This window comes from Nasonia vitripennis, chromosome 3 (genome assembly GCF_009193385.2).
Source record: "Nasonia vitripennis strain AsymCx chromosome 3, Nvit_psr_1.1, whole genome shotgun sequence".
Classification (NCBI taxonomy): domain Eukaryota; kingdom Metazoa; phylum Arthropoda; class Insecta; order Hymenoptera; family Pteromalidae; genus Nasonia; species Nasonia vitripennis.
The window spans coordinates 14,044,905-14,058,995 of record NC_045759.1 but is presented as its reverse complement, the minus strand read 5'-3'; the positions used below and the strand labels follow the sequence as shown (position 1 = coordinate 14,058,995).

General features: G+C 36.5%; 2 protein-coding genes across 9 annotated transcripts in view; one reads left to right on the top strand and one right to left on the bottom strand.

Moving 5' to 3' along the window:
• LOC100117395 (calcitonin gene-related peptide type 1 receptor) overlaps positions 1 to 14,091 on the top strand; it is a 167,856-nt gene that overhangs the window by 103,473 nt on the left and 50,292 nt on the right. The gene's annotated exons all lie outside the window — the stretch shown is intronic.
• LOC100679804 lies at positions 10 to 9,672 on the bottom strand. 2 transcript variants are annotated; one of them, XM_003424325.5, is made up of 3 exons: positions 9,346 to 9,630; positions 8,718 to 8,816; positions 5,184 to 8,573 (listed from the first exon to the last, which is right to left on the bottom strand). In XM_003424325.5, exons 2-3 carry the CDS (start codon positions 8,757 to 8,759, stop codon positions 5,274 to 5,276), a joined length of 3,342 nt encoding a protein of 1,113 aa, XP_003424373.1. In that variant the 5' UTR covers positions 8,760 to 8,816; positions 9,346 to 9,630; the 3' UTR covers positions 5,184 to 5,273. The 2 variants fall into 2 exon arrangements, with proteins under 2 accessions (XP_008204563.1, XP_003424373.1); XM_008206341.4 differs by lacking the exons at positions 5,184 to 8,573; positions 8,718 to 8,816 and adding an exon at positions 10 to 3,484 and having other exon boundaries at positions 9,346 to 9,672.

The following is a 14,091-nucleotide window of genomic DNA, read 5'->3' as shown; positions in this document are numbered from 1 at the left end:
TACGACAAATATTATTAAATCTTTAATTTATTAATTAACATTAATGTACTTTAGCTATGCTATAATGATATAAATTATAAAAAATTACAGTAATATTAACATCGATGCAATTATATAATTAAAAGACTCTCACTGTATCTCAACAAATTTCCTAAGCTGAAGCTACGAAAGGCCGATGTATAAAAACATTCTTTGCAAACTCGCGTACTGCAAGTGACACTTCCAACGATGGGGGATTAAAGTAGTATTTCTTTATCGCCCCCAATATCAGTTCTTTCGGTAATAGCGGTGCGATCATGGTTCCAAAAACATCCCTAATGCAAATCTCCAACAAATTGTCCATGCCATTATTCTCCGCGAGTACCTCGATTTTCCTCAAAATCATTTGAACGTACAACGTCGTAACAGCATTAGCTCTCAGTGAGCCAATTTTACACAGCACACTAAGCGCGACTGTGTCTTCTATCCTTAATTTGTCGATAAAGGTCTCCAACAACGATAAATTCATTTCAGAAGGTTCAATTATCATTAGATTCTTGATCTTCTTCGCAATCGCCTCAGCTACCGAGGGTTTATGCTTCAAGTCAAGCAGAGTCTGTAAAATGAACTCATGCAACTCCTGCTTAGAGGCGACCATAAATGCCAGGCGAGGCCCATGTCGGTTTACGCCAATTAAGGGGTCGTTCATTAATTTTTCGGCTATAGTGAGAACCTTGGATTTTTCAAGACACCATGCCAGATTGTCTAATGAGCGCACTGCTAAAGTAACGTAGTCACCCTGGAATAACGCTAGAAGAAGGTCAGTGGAAACTGGTGGTGTTGATACATTGATCGCACGGGGAATGAAACTCGCCATCCTGTAGTGATTTCTTGCGTCCTTCTCGTGAATTTCCACCGTTGGCACTGTCGGTAGGTGCGGTAGTATTATTTTCTCTAGGTCGGGTCCATCGAGAAGAAGGCCCAAAATAGTCATGCTGCCTGACTGATCAAGCTCGAGGAAAGATCGCTCGATGAATTTTATCGGCAGCTGGTTATGCCACTTGGTTGACGAAACGAACTTCTTGGCAGCTTGTGAATTGGCGGATAAAAGTTTTCGACAAGCCGAAAAGTACGATTCCCATTCTGCAAAAACTTTTTCAGGGTCTTTTTTAAGTAACAAACTCGCTCTTCCCGATTTAATCTCTTTGACGTAGTCCACAACTACTGACTTGTTTATTGTCGAATGATAGAACTCTTTGTCATACACTTCAAGGCATCTCTTTATATATTCGGTACAAACTTGATCTTTATCCTTGCATATCAATACGTCGGTTACAGCTCTCATTAACCAAGGATAGCTTTTCACTCTCGTTAATAGTTTGCATATCTTTTCCTTGTTCGATTCACTGTTATCAACGTCCTCTATTAATTTTACATTGTAATCGTGCAGTTTCTCGATCAACTTCGTCGCGACATTCAGTTTCTCCGTAGGTTCTCTCCAAACTGGATGGTCATCGGGATAAATGCTTGGGATGCGTTGTAAGAGCATATTGATGCACACCAATTCCAGTTTTGGCGCGTTTTCTAAAATTCTCCACGCATTTGTGTCCTGGAACTCGATTTTGTATTCGAGGTACATGTCGACTATCCTCTCCAAAACTGAGTGAAGTTCAGGTACGACGATCGGCAAGTGAGTCTGAACAATTAAGCGATGTACTATGCCGTCAAATATCTTTTCAATGACGTCATTAGACATGCTGAAAAGTTCATCCTTTACGTAAGCTCTCAGCACTATTTCGTAAAATACGTGAAAGCACGGAGCATCGAGATCTGTTATTTGAAACTTCTGCATGAGATACTGCAAAAACTTATACTGTATCGATGGCTGTGCATTTTTGTAATGAACATGGAAGTAATTGAGCACTTCTAATAAGTAAGTTTTATTATCATAAATTTCGCATGCCGAGATCATGTTTTGCAACCATTCCATTCTTTTTGATAATGACAGATTTTGAAGTTTTTCTCTATAGATCTCAAAGGATTCCTTGATTGCTAAAAAGCAGAACCAGCAGTCTGGTGACTGTCTATATGCGATGCAATTTTGTATCAGCAGTTTAGCTAACCGGTCTCTTTCATCGTCAGGTAGAATTCTCAAAAATTTCACCGATTTAAGATGGAAAGGAAGGCTTAGAATATCGCTTTTAAAACGGCTTTGGAAAGTTGTCCTCAATAAATTTAACTGTTTTTCTTTCGGATAATATTCCAAGTAATTCATTACCTCGTCTATTTTAAAATCATTCAGGTGGTATGGAAAGATTAGGTTAGAAACGAACAATTTTTCGAAATCCTCCGTTCTAAGTAAATCAGTTGCATCTTTTAAATTGCTAATAGAGATTTTGTGCCTAGATGTATCATCAAGTAAATCCCTTTTGTACACAGTTTTATATTGATCCATCATGAAGCTCAAGCGTCCAGCTTTCGGATAACGATTTAGATAGATGAGCATTTCAAAAAAATCAAACTGGTACATCTGTTTCGGAAACATATTACAATACATTTTTACAAACTGTTCTCTTGTAAGATTGTAGTAGACGGCTTTATAATTTACATGAGGCAAGTATATGTTAGGGTTCTCTACAAAAATATGTGCGGCATTCTTACACAGGTATCGTACGCGAGTATTGCTAATTCTACCGCAGTCATTATTAATAGCACGGGATAGCTTTATAAATTCCTCAGTATGGTGTTTGATAAGTCTTAAAAGAAAAGTTTTGTAAGTCAAAGATTTCATCGTATGATTTTTACGTTCTATCTCTGGATCTCGTAGATGTCTTCCGTGATCCAGGTAAAGAATTGCCAATGTCGGATACTTGCGGTACACAAGGTCAAGCATTTTGATAGAGAGTTTTATGTCGTACTCGGCAATCGCACTGCTTATGAAATTTTCTCCACAGTAGGGTAGAAGTGGCATGGCCTGCGAGAGGCTGTAGTCTTTAAGGAGAGCCTTAAAGAACTGCTCAGCCTTGAACTCCAGTCCCGGTGTTCGCATACCTCGTGCCAGAGCCTTGACGATCCTCGATCTAGTACGCAGTGATACAAAGGAAAACACTTGCTCAACAAAGTATGGAACAGTGACTTGCTTGTTGGTTCCGTCAAAGAACCACTTGGCCCTCAAAGCTTGATTTAGTACTTGTAAATTCGTTGACTTGAGAGCTTCGAGAATCACTTCGCGTAATTTCAATCTTTTTGCGGCTAGTACTTGAACAAGTGAAAATATGGGTGCTGGTATGTTGCGCGATAGAATAACGCTATCTAGTTGTTCACGAGTCTCGCAGCAAGTAGTGACGATTTCAAGGGTTATACAGTTTAGATGTCTATATTTTTCTTTGGGAGTTGAACCGGGCAGAGATTGAATAGTCATCAGATACAGTGATGAAGGGGATGGTAAACTTTCTTTTATGTCCATTGTTGTATTATTATCCATCTTGTTAAATCAGAACTCGATCTGCAACGAAATATAAAAATATAAAGAATTTTGTCAATAGTAATACCTGTTACGAAAAAATGTTAGTCATTGATAATTAAACATAGTATTGTTATAAAGAAAATTTCGGTATACGTTTCAAGTGACTAACATAAAACAGCTACACGATTTAACATATGGAAAATTCTAAAGGAACTTTCCTCTCTTAAAAAAATGATGGCCTTTGTTGTGAAGCATTTAATATGTGATTCTGATTGGTTGCTGGTTGGTTGCCTAGGCAACGACATCAGAACCGCGCTTTAAATTCATAACCCTCAAAACACTCATAACTCATAACCCTGGTAGAAATGTTTAAGGTGTTTAAAATAAAATGTGGAAACCTTGATAACAGATAAAATATATGTAATATAGCTAGCAAGAAATTTTAGTAAAAATTAATCATCACCAAGAGTGTGTAGTATTACCCCTAACCCTATTTGAAGTAGTAATAAAGTGTGTGAATATTATTTAGTTTTTTTTTAATGTCAGTGAGAAGTTCAATTAAAAGAATAAAGAGTTTGAAGATATACTGTGTCTCTGTGCCCAAACTCGCCCCGGTGAAGTTTGAGAGGTGAATTTAAAGAAAAGTTCAGTATCCGAGTCAGTAAGTTTAAGTCTATCATTATACAACGCTTTTTGATTGTAAAAAGGCTACTAGACAACTAAAATATGACACTGACACTTCCTATGTTACCTAGAAATATGTAACCTAGATGATTCTGATTTTTAAACTGTTTTCGTTCATATTTTCACATCCAGGCTCATGCGAATTTTTTAATTGAGCAGGTCAAATTTTACTTATAGCCAGTTACGCAGAAACTACTATCTCTAGCACATTGTATTTCTGGTTTCTAGCATATTTTTACATGGAGAAAGTGATAAATGTTTTGGCTTTTTAGTCAAGGTTTTAGGTAATTAGAATTTTGACTTAAAAAATGCAAAAATGGAGTAACAGGTATCGGTCTCAAAATCTCTCACAACTGTTAAAAGTCAAAATTCTAATTAATGCCTGGACAAAAAAGCTAAAATACTTATCAAATTTTTCATGTAAAAATAAATACAATGTGCTAGAGATGGTAGTTTCTGTGTAACTGTCTACAAGAAAAATTTGATACGCTAAATTAAAAAATTCAAATGGGCCTCGATGTGAAAATATGAATGAAAAAAGTTAAATCATAATCATGTAGGTTACATGTTTTCTAGGTAGCATAGTAAGTATCTGTGTAAAATTTCAGTTGTATAGCTTTTTTATAATGCAAATAAATGGCATTGTAACGATAGACAAACCCACTGACTCTTATACTGAACTTTTCTTCAAATTCACTATTCGAACCAATGATGAGGACATTGAGCATTATTAATATATTTATTAAAAAATAGTTTTGAGGGATTTATTAACATGTTACATGCTTATAAAATATTAGCAGACGTTAGTGTGCCGCACAACACTTACAATAGATTTTCTACCAGTGTTATTAGACAGAGATAGAATCAAGAGCGCGCGAAGCGCGCCTTCATTCCTAGTATTATATAATTATAATGAAACATTAATTGCTGCAAGAATCACAAATAAATTTACTTATGTTATTTTTATACAGACTTATAATTATAATCGTAGTAATTTTTTATCTTTATATTGATACTCATAGCAAGGACTAGGCTATTAAAAAATACGTTCGCGTACTAATAATTATTTATTTTATTGATACAAAATTTTTACAGTATTTTGGCATGATACATGAAATAATCATACATCTAATATTTATTTAGGTTATGCATTTTTATGCTCTGAAAAATGGCGATTAAAAACCATTAACGCAAAATGTCGAGCAGCAGAGTGGACTTTTGATGATTTTGCATCGAAAAAGTATTTTTCCAAGTATTCCATGATTTTGTCTTCCGAAAAAAATTTTATCTGATGAGAAGTAATGCTTTCAAACGCTTTGCTTATGAGCTTAGAAGTTGTAGTCTCATCAAGTCCTTTTGTCGATAATTCTTCAATTTTATTTAGTAATCGTGTTAAATAATCACAAAAGTGTTTACTCTTCAACGAACTCAGGAAAGAAAGTACCGTCAATGGAACCTCGTCTTTAACAGTCATTCCATCGATGCAGAGTTTTATCAAGTTCCAATTATCCTCATTTGGATTATCTTGTAAATTTTTCTGAATGTTTTGTGCCATTATTTCACGAATGGACACATGCGTCTCAATGCGCCAGGTCTTCTCAACGAACTTTCGCAGCTCTTTAGCATTTGCCACCTGAAAGATCAGTTTTATACCGTGTTTCTTTACAGAGACAGGCTTCTTAATAATATCATTTGCAAATTCCATGATCTTAGCACGAGAAACACGTTGAGATGCGTGACTAAATGCCTGGATAGCCAATTTAGTGTAGTCACCTTGACAGAAAAGGGTTATGACATCGAACGGTACTGGAGGGTTCGTGAAGTTCATAGCTGGCAATATCGACTGCACCGTGGTGTAGTAGACTCTAGCATCATCACCTAGAGAATCGACAGAAGAATTTTGAGGAGCAAAAAGAGTCGCTAATTTGCTAAATGACTCGCCATCAAGAAGAATGCTCAATACTTTAATACTGCCGACTTCTGTAACCTCAAGCAAGCAGCGCTCGACAAATTTGATTGGCAAATCTTTGCACCACAGTATGCTAAGGAGAAATCGTCTGGCCGCCAAAGCTCCTCTCTTTGTATTGAATTTTAGTTTCTCTCTACACGCTGTTAGATATTCGGTCCAATTGGCTAGCACGTCATCCTGATCTTTTTTAAGCTTGATCCAGGCAGCACCCGATTTTACGTCGCTGATAGATGCTATATTTGGATGTTGTACATGTCTTACAGAAAATGATAATCCTGAGTCGATACGTTTCAAAGCATGGCTTATTTCTCGTCGTTGAGATATGGAAAGTGAACTAGATTCATTCAATTCTTCTATTAACTCTACCACCCAAGAATAATCTTTTATTTTTATATTTTCAATGTGACTCGCTGCATCTTTTGATGCTTTGTTGAACTTTTCAATGGCCCCATTGCACCTATTAAATGCATTTAAAATATCTGTAAGGACCTTTACTTTTCTATTAAAACCCGCTTTAGATTGCCAAATCGTGTGTTCTTTGGGGTATTTAACTACTGTTAATTTGAGTAGCCTATCAAAACAATACCTTTGGACACTGGCACATGGAGGAATGAAAATCCATTTACTATCAGATGACTCTATGTTGTAGTCTACTGCCATATCGAGTATCTTATCCAAAAAGATTTTTTCATCTTCTGGCATCATTTCCTCGTTTTCTCGTTTAAACTGTATTAACAAATGATACACAGCACCACCAAAAAATGGACCAATTTGATTGGCACTCATCTTGAATAAGTCGTTCTTTGTGTGCGCCCTCTGCATTATTTCTCGGAGTATTTGCCAATGTGATTTTTCAAGCGCTTTTAAGTTTAAATTTTCACTTATGTACAGGAGTACTAAGGACAAGACTTCTATCCTTTCGTTCTTGTGACGAGTATTGTAGTAGCTAAGAACGTTTAATAGCCCTTCCGTACTCTCATAGATGGAACAAGAGTATAGCATCTTCTTTATGTACTCGTATCTTTGTATATCACTAGAAGTTTTCGCGATTGCTTCTTTAAATATAGCAAAGCTTTCATTCGGAGGTAAAAAGCAACACCATTTATAGTATTGATTGTCATCGTTGTTTAAGTACAAGTCGACCAGTCTCTTAGCTTGTACTGCTCGCACATCGGAAGGGAGCAACTTCAGCAAAGATTCCGATTCGATACGTTTAATGTTACTCAACAAATTTTCGCCGTAAAAAGATTCAAACTTCTCTAATAGTATTGATATCGCTTTCTCTCGAGGAAACAGGTGTAAATATGCAATAAATTTGTCCACACTGAAATGTCCAACTTTCGTCGGAAGAGCTTTTGTAAATAACTCTTCAAACAGCTCTGGCGAAATCATGTTGTAAACAAGATCGAGATCTGTTGAATTTATGTTGTATATGCCACTTATTAAGTCTCGCGAATATTTTTCTTTGTACAAACGTTGCATTAGATCCAGCCGTTTCACCTTGGGATAGTACTTCAAGTATCGCAGCATATTACCAAAATCGAATTGATTGTCTTTTTCCGGGAGGAGATTCGCGTACATTTCTTCGATCTGTTCAAGCGTAAGTTTTTTACAAACTGCTTTTAGAGACAGAAGTCCAAGATAAGTTAGAGGATTTTTTATAATCTCATCTGTAGCATTTTTTAGCAGCAGTGCAGACAAAGTGCTTCCTAAATTCTTGCTCGCATACTGATCGTACAACTCGATGAAATCGCGAACGTTGTGTCTTATTAAATGTGGTAAAAAATGTCGGTACTCGTACAAAGAAATCGAGTGTATTTCTCTCTCTTTCTTATTGCTTTCGTTCTTTTTATTTCCGAGATTCAGATACCTAATCACGACTTTCGGATGGTTCTTGTATAAAGCCAACAGTTTTCTTGGTATAAATTCAATTTTGTGCTTTAGTATCTCATTGAAGATAAAGTCGTCGCTGCAGGCTGGCAGCAACGGCATTGCTTCATTGATGCCATACAACTCTGTGAATTTGGTAAAGAAATTCTCGGCTTTTATCGGTTCCCTAATGAGACTCTTTGAAAGGTTCTTAATGATTCTGAAACGCGTGCGTTCCGATACGTAAGGCATAATATTAGTCACGAAGTAGTCAATATCCACATGAGAATTGGATGCATCAAAGAACCAATTAGTATTTAGGGCATGATTCAAAATCGTCTTATCTTCCGATTTCAGTGCATCGCGCACGACCTCGAAGGATTTCACTTCTTTGGCTACGAGTAACTGTACTAGCGGAGCCATAGCTGCTGGAACTTCGGTGGACGTAGTGTCGGACTGGTTATTACTCGCAACAAGTTTTTTGACAATGAGGTTGAGGTCCTTGTACTTCTCTCCAGGTTTTGTACCATTTAGGGACTGAATAGCTGCTAAATATGGCGATATGTCTGAGTCCTTCGTGACCTGCTCTCTGAGCAACTGGAGTATCTGTTGCATAAGGATTGCAGTTATTTACCCGTTCGCGTTTTAACGCTTACGATCAACTGCGAACAATGTTTTAGTCGAATGATGTCAATCATTCTTCAAAAATATTGCAAGCAGTTTTAATTTATTTTTATCGTGTTGACTTACGGACTCCAGGGATCGATCGCTCGGATTCAATGAGGTATGCATTATTAAATATACCACTGTGCGAGGCCAATATTAATTATCTTTTACAATATCTTTTTGCTAAAAAATATTAAAATATTTCTATTAGATTCTTCTTGAGTCAAAAAATTCCGATGTTTAATTTTAGTGACCAGGAAAATTTATTTATTTAGTTATTTAAAATTTATATGCTTAATGAGGTTTCTTGGTGAAAATCTGATCTATAAACATTATTCTGTCACAAAAAAACAGATGTTCGCCTCTACTACACTCATTCAAATTGATCTCTTAGATCAACAAAAAATAATTTTTAATTCTTATTCGACAATATTTAAAAAAAAGTTAACCTATCATAGTACAAACAAGCATATTTTTAACTCGCTTAGTATCTTTATTAGAAAAATTCATAGAAACAAATAAGTCAAATGCTTTCGAACATTAATGAATCAAGTGTATTTGTTAATATGACGAAACATAAGTAATTTATCTGTGATTCGCGATACACCTTTAGATTTCGTCACTTTGCAGCCCGTATCATCGCGCTTGATAATATTCCGAGGATTATTACTCATGCTACGTATAGGTATAGTATAAATGCAGCATTGCTTACTTGCCACTCGACTGATCGTAACACGTTCTGACGCAAGAAAATCAGAAAATATCACCCCACTATTTTTAAATCCTTTTGTATAATTACTTCTTTCGAATCTGACCACTTAAGTATCATGCTATAATACTCGCGTTCGAATATCCACCAAAATTGTTCAAGAACGAAAATAAATACTGTCAACTACAAGGCTGCAGCACCGGCCTGTGCGCTGGCTTATGCCTGTACACTGACAACGTAAAACGACAGCTTGGCACTGTTGCCGGCCGGTAGGAAATACCCATGATTCGAGCTCGCGCACGCGCATTTTAAGTTCTCTATCTATCTCACTTGCACTTTCTATACTCCAGCAGAAATTGTATGTAGTTTAATACTATCTGCTTGTTTACCCTCTAAAAAAAGTGATGGCCTATGTTTTGAAGCATTTGTTGTGAAGCATTTAATACGTGATTCTGATTGGTTGCCATGGTTTATTGGTTATGAAGCGACATCTGTATTAAATGGCGCCAAAATTTAAAATGTAAATTCAATTATAACAATAAAATCATTATTTTCAAATCATTCTGAATCAGAAATTTGAATTTAGCATTTTCAGCGGCTTTACTTTTCCCGTGTCACTTTTTAAAGAAAAGATTGTAAAATTTCAAGTAAAATTTTAGAGGTCAAGTAACGAATTGGGCAACAAAAAACTGAGCCCGCGTAGCGCGCTTGACTTTGCTAGTAAAATGAAAATGTGCGCTCGATAAAATACGTCAATCACAAAGTGATATGGTTTTAGAAACTCCACTGAAAAAAACATATTTTCATCGTAAGATAGTAAATTATTGGAAACCAAATTTTGTTTTAAATATTACATAAAAAACTATTATTTTTGTTAGTTTTTGCTATTTACCAAACTATAAAGATGCAATTAACGAATATAATTTCGTAACTGATGTTATTTGGATCAGCTCGTTTCTACAGTTTAGTTCACTATATATGTATATAGGTATATTCTGAAGCAGCTCGAAGATGATTTTCAAGGCCATCGCAAAGTACGACATCTTACGCTAGGCGGCAATTTAAAAAATCTTCTATTCCCATTCTTTCTATTCTTATATCTTGAATTCATTTAATTTATTACTAACTTTATAAAGTATTACCTTTAAAAAAATTATAATATATGTATATTATTATTAAATATCAGATTATATAATAAATAGAATCGTGGTAATTCATTTTTAAGATAGAAAATGCGTTTTCTTTATTTTTAATCACTTTTACATAAATAACATTATTTTTTTTTTTAATATTCTGTTAACTTGAGAAAATAAATATGTTACCCATATTGTCAGTAATAAAGCATAGTAGTAAACAGCCTGGCGCTGTTGTTAGTTGATGTGAATCGCCAGCTCGAGCTCAGAAGTCTATAGTGATCTTCGCGTGATCCTTTTTCGGTGCATATGGCAAAATCTGAGAGAAAATCTGAGCGTTTGTTAAAAGTTGTATTATTGTTTACAAATTTTGAGAATACATTTCATTCAAATTATGATACGATATTATTGAATTCTAAACTTTTATCTTAGTCGATGAACGAAGTAGCTTGTAAAGGTAATTCCATAAGTGAGCAGTGATTTAAAAACATTAATAATGGTTATTTAAAATAATTTTTACTTGTTTGTATAATCTATCAAATAGCAAAAGTATCTAGACGAATATAGTGCTATTTATATTTATTTGATATCAATTACTCTCATAAATCGAGCAGTTTTTCGAATCCACTCGCCTGACGTTGCATATAACTCAATGTTTGTTCCGGACGTAACCGAGGGCTACTAGGGATAAGAGCAGTGCGACGTATTTATTTTTATTAATATTTATTTTGCCTAGTATTATTTAGTTTAGCGAACGTTTCTACGCTATTTAATTCTCACATGCGCGAATCGACAAGGCGATTCGTGGCAATAGGCCAGTACGGTTAGGAGTGGTTTTATAATCATTTCTAGACTGCCATGACCTCAGTAGGGAGTTTTACTCCACGGATTTTGAAGGTTACTTTCAGTGCAGAAAAGCTAAAGGGCTGATCTGTGACTGCCAGAGAGTTGAGTGGTGGGAGGCATTCGCGCGGGTGCATGACTGCGCTTATAGCTATAGATATAGAGGAGCGCGCACTGCTTCGAGTCCCTTCGGTAGTCCTCGGAAAAGCGCCTTTGTTTCAGCGGGCCCGGGTTTTCGGCGGCTCGAGTGCTCGGGTCTGCAGGGGCGCGTGTCTGCGACGCGTCGTCACTTCGCTCTAACTCCTCATCCAGTTAGCTCGAATCCTAAATCCATTCACGTTATATTGCTCATTTTTTAATTAAGTACTTTTAAGTTTGCGTTTTAGTTATTATTTTTTGCGTAGTCTATTTTCTCGTTTTTGTATTAGATTTATAATTTATTTCAATATATTTTCTAACTTCATAATTATTTGTTTGAGTCTTATTTATTGACCTTTTTACTTGACTTTATTAACTTTATTCCTTAACAATGTTGTAAATTTTATATGATGAAAGAAGAGAGAAAAATACGCATAATACGATCCTCCCACGTGTTACGAGAGCTTTTCGCATCTCCACGCTAAAGCTTCGGCGTCATCGCAGCTGCTACTCTCCATATTCAGTGTGGCTATAGATATACGCGACCGACGTACCTCGGTAAAATTCAAATGTGCTGGGATCCACGTAAGGTGCCTTGTGTATACCACTGACTGGAGGTAAAAATTTACCGCACAGAACCGGCAGTAGACGTATCTGTTATCTACACCTGAATTCAAAGGGAATGATCGAAATAAACTTTGAAGATATTATCAATTTTCAAAATTTTTCTTATGGATCCACGCATTTTAATTAAAATTATCTGCAACTTACGAAAAGATCGTATCGAAGAAAAAATAAAAAATCACGAATTTACGAAATCATTTTATCTCGCGTCAATACCCACGTCCAGTGAATTTTATATCCACCGATAAATCTTCGAAAACCCGCGTCATCAGCAAAAAATACACAGATATCCCGCTAATTTCATCTGCATACCCCATACAATACCGGCGCTATCTCTCATCTCTCACTTCCATGCCCTCCTCTCGCTTTTATCGTCGAATCGTCAAAGGATTAAACCTTCGGCGTGATCGCGGCTGTCACCATGTCCGCGCGTATTAACAAAGTTATCGAGCTCCCGTATCTTGTGTCGAGCGAAAGTTCTCTTTCTCCCTCTCGCGTATCGGCTCTGCCCTCATGAATCCTGTAGTCGAATGCGAGCTACTACGCCGCGAAACTGTACAAAGCTGCGTATGGCCGTGTCGTCGCCTACAATGCAGCTGCGCAAATCGTCCAGTGGAATTGAATTACGAGCTTGGCTGGTTTGAATTTTGTTGCGTGTATATCTGTAGCGTAAGGAGGAAAGGAGAATGCATGAATTTTCATTGCCAGGCGCGGTTTATGCGATGAATAATAACGCGGGCTTTTCGGTGAAGAAGAATGGTTCAGGGATTTAGGATTGGGCGGTGAAACGTTGTCTTCAAGATTTTAATTCGATTTAGTTTTCTTATAGCTTCTTTTCTAATAGCTTGTTTGCTTGTTACTTTGATTATTGATGTCTTTTCTGTCAATGTAATAATTTCTAATTTATTAATAAACGCTTGAATGTGGAAAGTACTGCAGAAACAAATTTTATTAAAGTGCTTAGACTATGATTTTATGCAGTCAAGCAAGATTTTATATCAAAATAGGCTTGATGAAAGAAGTTCATTGATTACTATTTGCCATCATCTATCATCCTGCCATTTGGCAGGTAGGTTTATGCTATTCAATCGACTGTTAAAAAATACCTATAAATCACCTAGAATTTATGTGCAAAAGCATTATGTATAAAACCAAATAGTGTTGAATGTTTTTATCTCAATACTAAAAAACTTCAAGAGCACTGAGAAATCAATCAAACGAGCCGAGTCGTCCTCTTAAATATAGCACTCGTTTAGATCTTCGAGTATCACAACCTACCTGAATAATCCGCCGCAGGAGGGTCGTGGTGTTAATTTAACCGACAGGCCGCTGAAACAATATGTCGAAGCTGAGAGAGAAAGCCGCGCCTGCAGCCCGGCGCAAAATATTGACTCTCTCGTCGCCCTTTGGCTGTGGCTGCACCCAACTATAGTCGACTGGCCGGTCGTATATACTTATACGCGCGTGAGTTTGCGTTATGCGCGAGAGTATGGGGTAGGTAGGGCATTAAAAATACAGTTGACCAATTTACGGCTTGATTGCGCTAGGGCTGCTCGCTTACCAAATGGAGGACGCGCTGAAAGCAGGTCGACATTTTTCTGAATATACATGCAGCTCTGATTAGGGATATTCAGAGTAGTATACCTAGAGGGATTATGTTAATCGTTCATATTTATTTACAACATTGCATACGTACACACAGAGCAGAGTTTTGAACATGTTTTCTTAAATTTTAAGATACACTGTATGCACTGTTTAGCGTACGGCACATGCATAATGCTAATTAGTAAGTAATGAAAGTTTGTTAAAATTAGCAGAAGCAAAAAATTCAAAATAATGATAGATGAATTCGCTTACACTGAGCCGCTAAAATATCCCCTTACATTATAGAATTTTATGCGCGCGTTCGCCTACATACGACCACGCGAACGCGATTCAGACCGAACAACGCTTCGAACGTGTACACATATATAGTGTACACTCGCACACGGTGCAGCCATCTCATTACTAT